This window comes from Salpingoeca rosetta (assembly GCF_000188695.1).
Source record: "Salpingoeca rosetta unplaced genomic scaffold supercont1.17, whole genome shotgun sequence".
NCBI classification, from domain to species: domain Eukaryota; class Choanoflagellata; order Craspedida; family Salpingoecidae; genus Salpingoeca; species Salpingoeca rosetta.
In genome coordinates, this window is record NW_004754917.1 from 246,232 (window position 1) to 247,700 (window position 1,469).

Here is a 1,469-nt window from a genome sequence, read left to right on the forward strand (position 1 = left end):
TGCTTGGTCGTTGTGGCCGCATGGTGCTGTGCTTGCCTCAGCGTGTCCATACCCGGTGTGGCCGTTGTGGGCCGCATGGTGCTCTGCTCTGCCTCAACGTGTCAATATGTGCTTGGTCGTTGTGGGCCGCATGGTGCTCTGCCTCAACGTGTCCATACCGGTGTGGTCGTTGTGGGCCGCATGGTGCTGTGCTCTGCCTCAACGTGTCCATACCGGGTGGCCGTTGTGGGCCGCATGGTGCTGTGCTTTGCCCCAACGCGTCCATACTGGTGTGGTCGTTGTGGGCCGCATGGTGCTCTGCCTTGCCTCAACGTGTCCACATGTGCTTGGTCGTTGTGGGCCGCATGGAGCTGTGCTTTGCCTCAACGTGTCCACATCGGTATGGTTATGGGTGTGGGCCGCATGGTGCTGTGCTGAGCCTCAACGTGTCCATGTCGGTGTGGTCGTGGAGGGCCGCATGGTGATCAGCTTTGACTCAACTTGTCCACATGTGCTTGGTCGTTGTGGGCCGCATTCTGCTCTGCCTCAACGTGTCCATACCGGTGTGGGCGTTGTGGGCCGCATGGTGCTCTGCTTTGCCTCAACGTGTCCATATGTGCTTGGTCGTTGTGGGCCGCATGGTGCTGTGCTCTGCCTCTTCGTGTCCATACCGGTGTGGCCGTTGTGGGCCGCATGGTGCTGTGCTCTGCCTACGACGTGTCCATACCGGTGTGGCCGTTGTGGGCCGCATGGTGCTCTGCTTTGCCTCAACGTGTCCATACCGGTGTGGCCGTTGTGGCCGCATGGTGCTGTGCTCTGCCTCAACGTGTCCATACTGGTGTGGTCGTTGTGGGCCGCATGGTGCTCTGCTCTGCCTCAACGTGTCAATATGTGCTTGGTCGTTGTGGGCCGCATGGTGCTCTGCCTCAACGTGTCCATACCGGTGTGGTCGTTGTGGGCCGCATGGTGCTGTGCTCTGCCTCAACGTGTCCATACCGGGTGGCCGTTGTGGGCCGCATGGTGCTGTGCTCTGCCTCAACGTGTCCATACCGGGTGGTCGTTGTGGGCCGCATGGTGCTCTGCCTTGCCTCAACGTGTCCACATGTGCTTGGTCGTTGTGGGCCGCATGGTGCTCTGCTCTGCCTCAACGTGTCAATATGTGCTTGGTCGTTGTGGGCCGCATGGTGCTCTGCCTCAACGTGTCCATACCGGTGTGGTCGTTGTGGGCCGCATGGTGCTGTGCTTTGCCTCAACGTGTCAATATGTGCTTGGTCGTTGTGGGCCGCATGGTGCTCTGCCTCAACGTGTCCATACCGGTGTGGCCGTTGTGGGCCGCATGGTGCTGTGCTTTGCCCCAACGTGTCCATACCGGTGTGGTCGTTGTGGGCCGCATGGTGCTGTGCTCTGCCCCAACGTGTCCATGTCGGTGTGGTCGTTGTGGGCCGCATGGTGCTGTGCTTTGCCTCAACTTGTCCATACCGGTGTGGCCG

The 1,469-nt window shown here is 60.7% G+C and overlaps 1 protein-coding gene across 1 annotated transcript; it reads right to left on the bottom strand.

Annotated features, from left to right (window-relative positions):
• Nucleotides 1–143: 143 nt before the first annotated feature.
• Nucleotides 144–1,427, bottom strand: PTSG_06751 (uncharacterized protein; the record flags this gene model as incomplete). Its single annotated transcript, XM_004992092.1, has 4 exons — nucleotides 144–266; nucleotides 541–678; nucleotides 707–814; nucleotides 921–1,427. 4 exons carry the CDS (start codon nucleotides 1,425–1,427, stop codon nucleotides 144–146), a joined length of 876 nt encoding a protein of 291 aa, XP_004992149.1.
• Nucleotides 1,428–1,469: the final 42 nt, after the last annotated feature.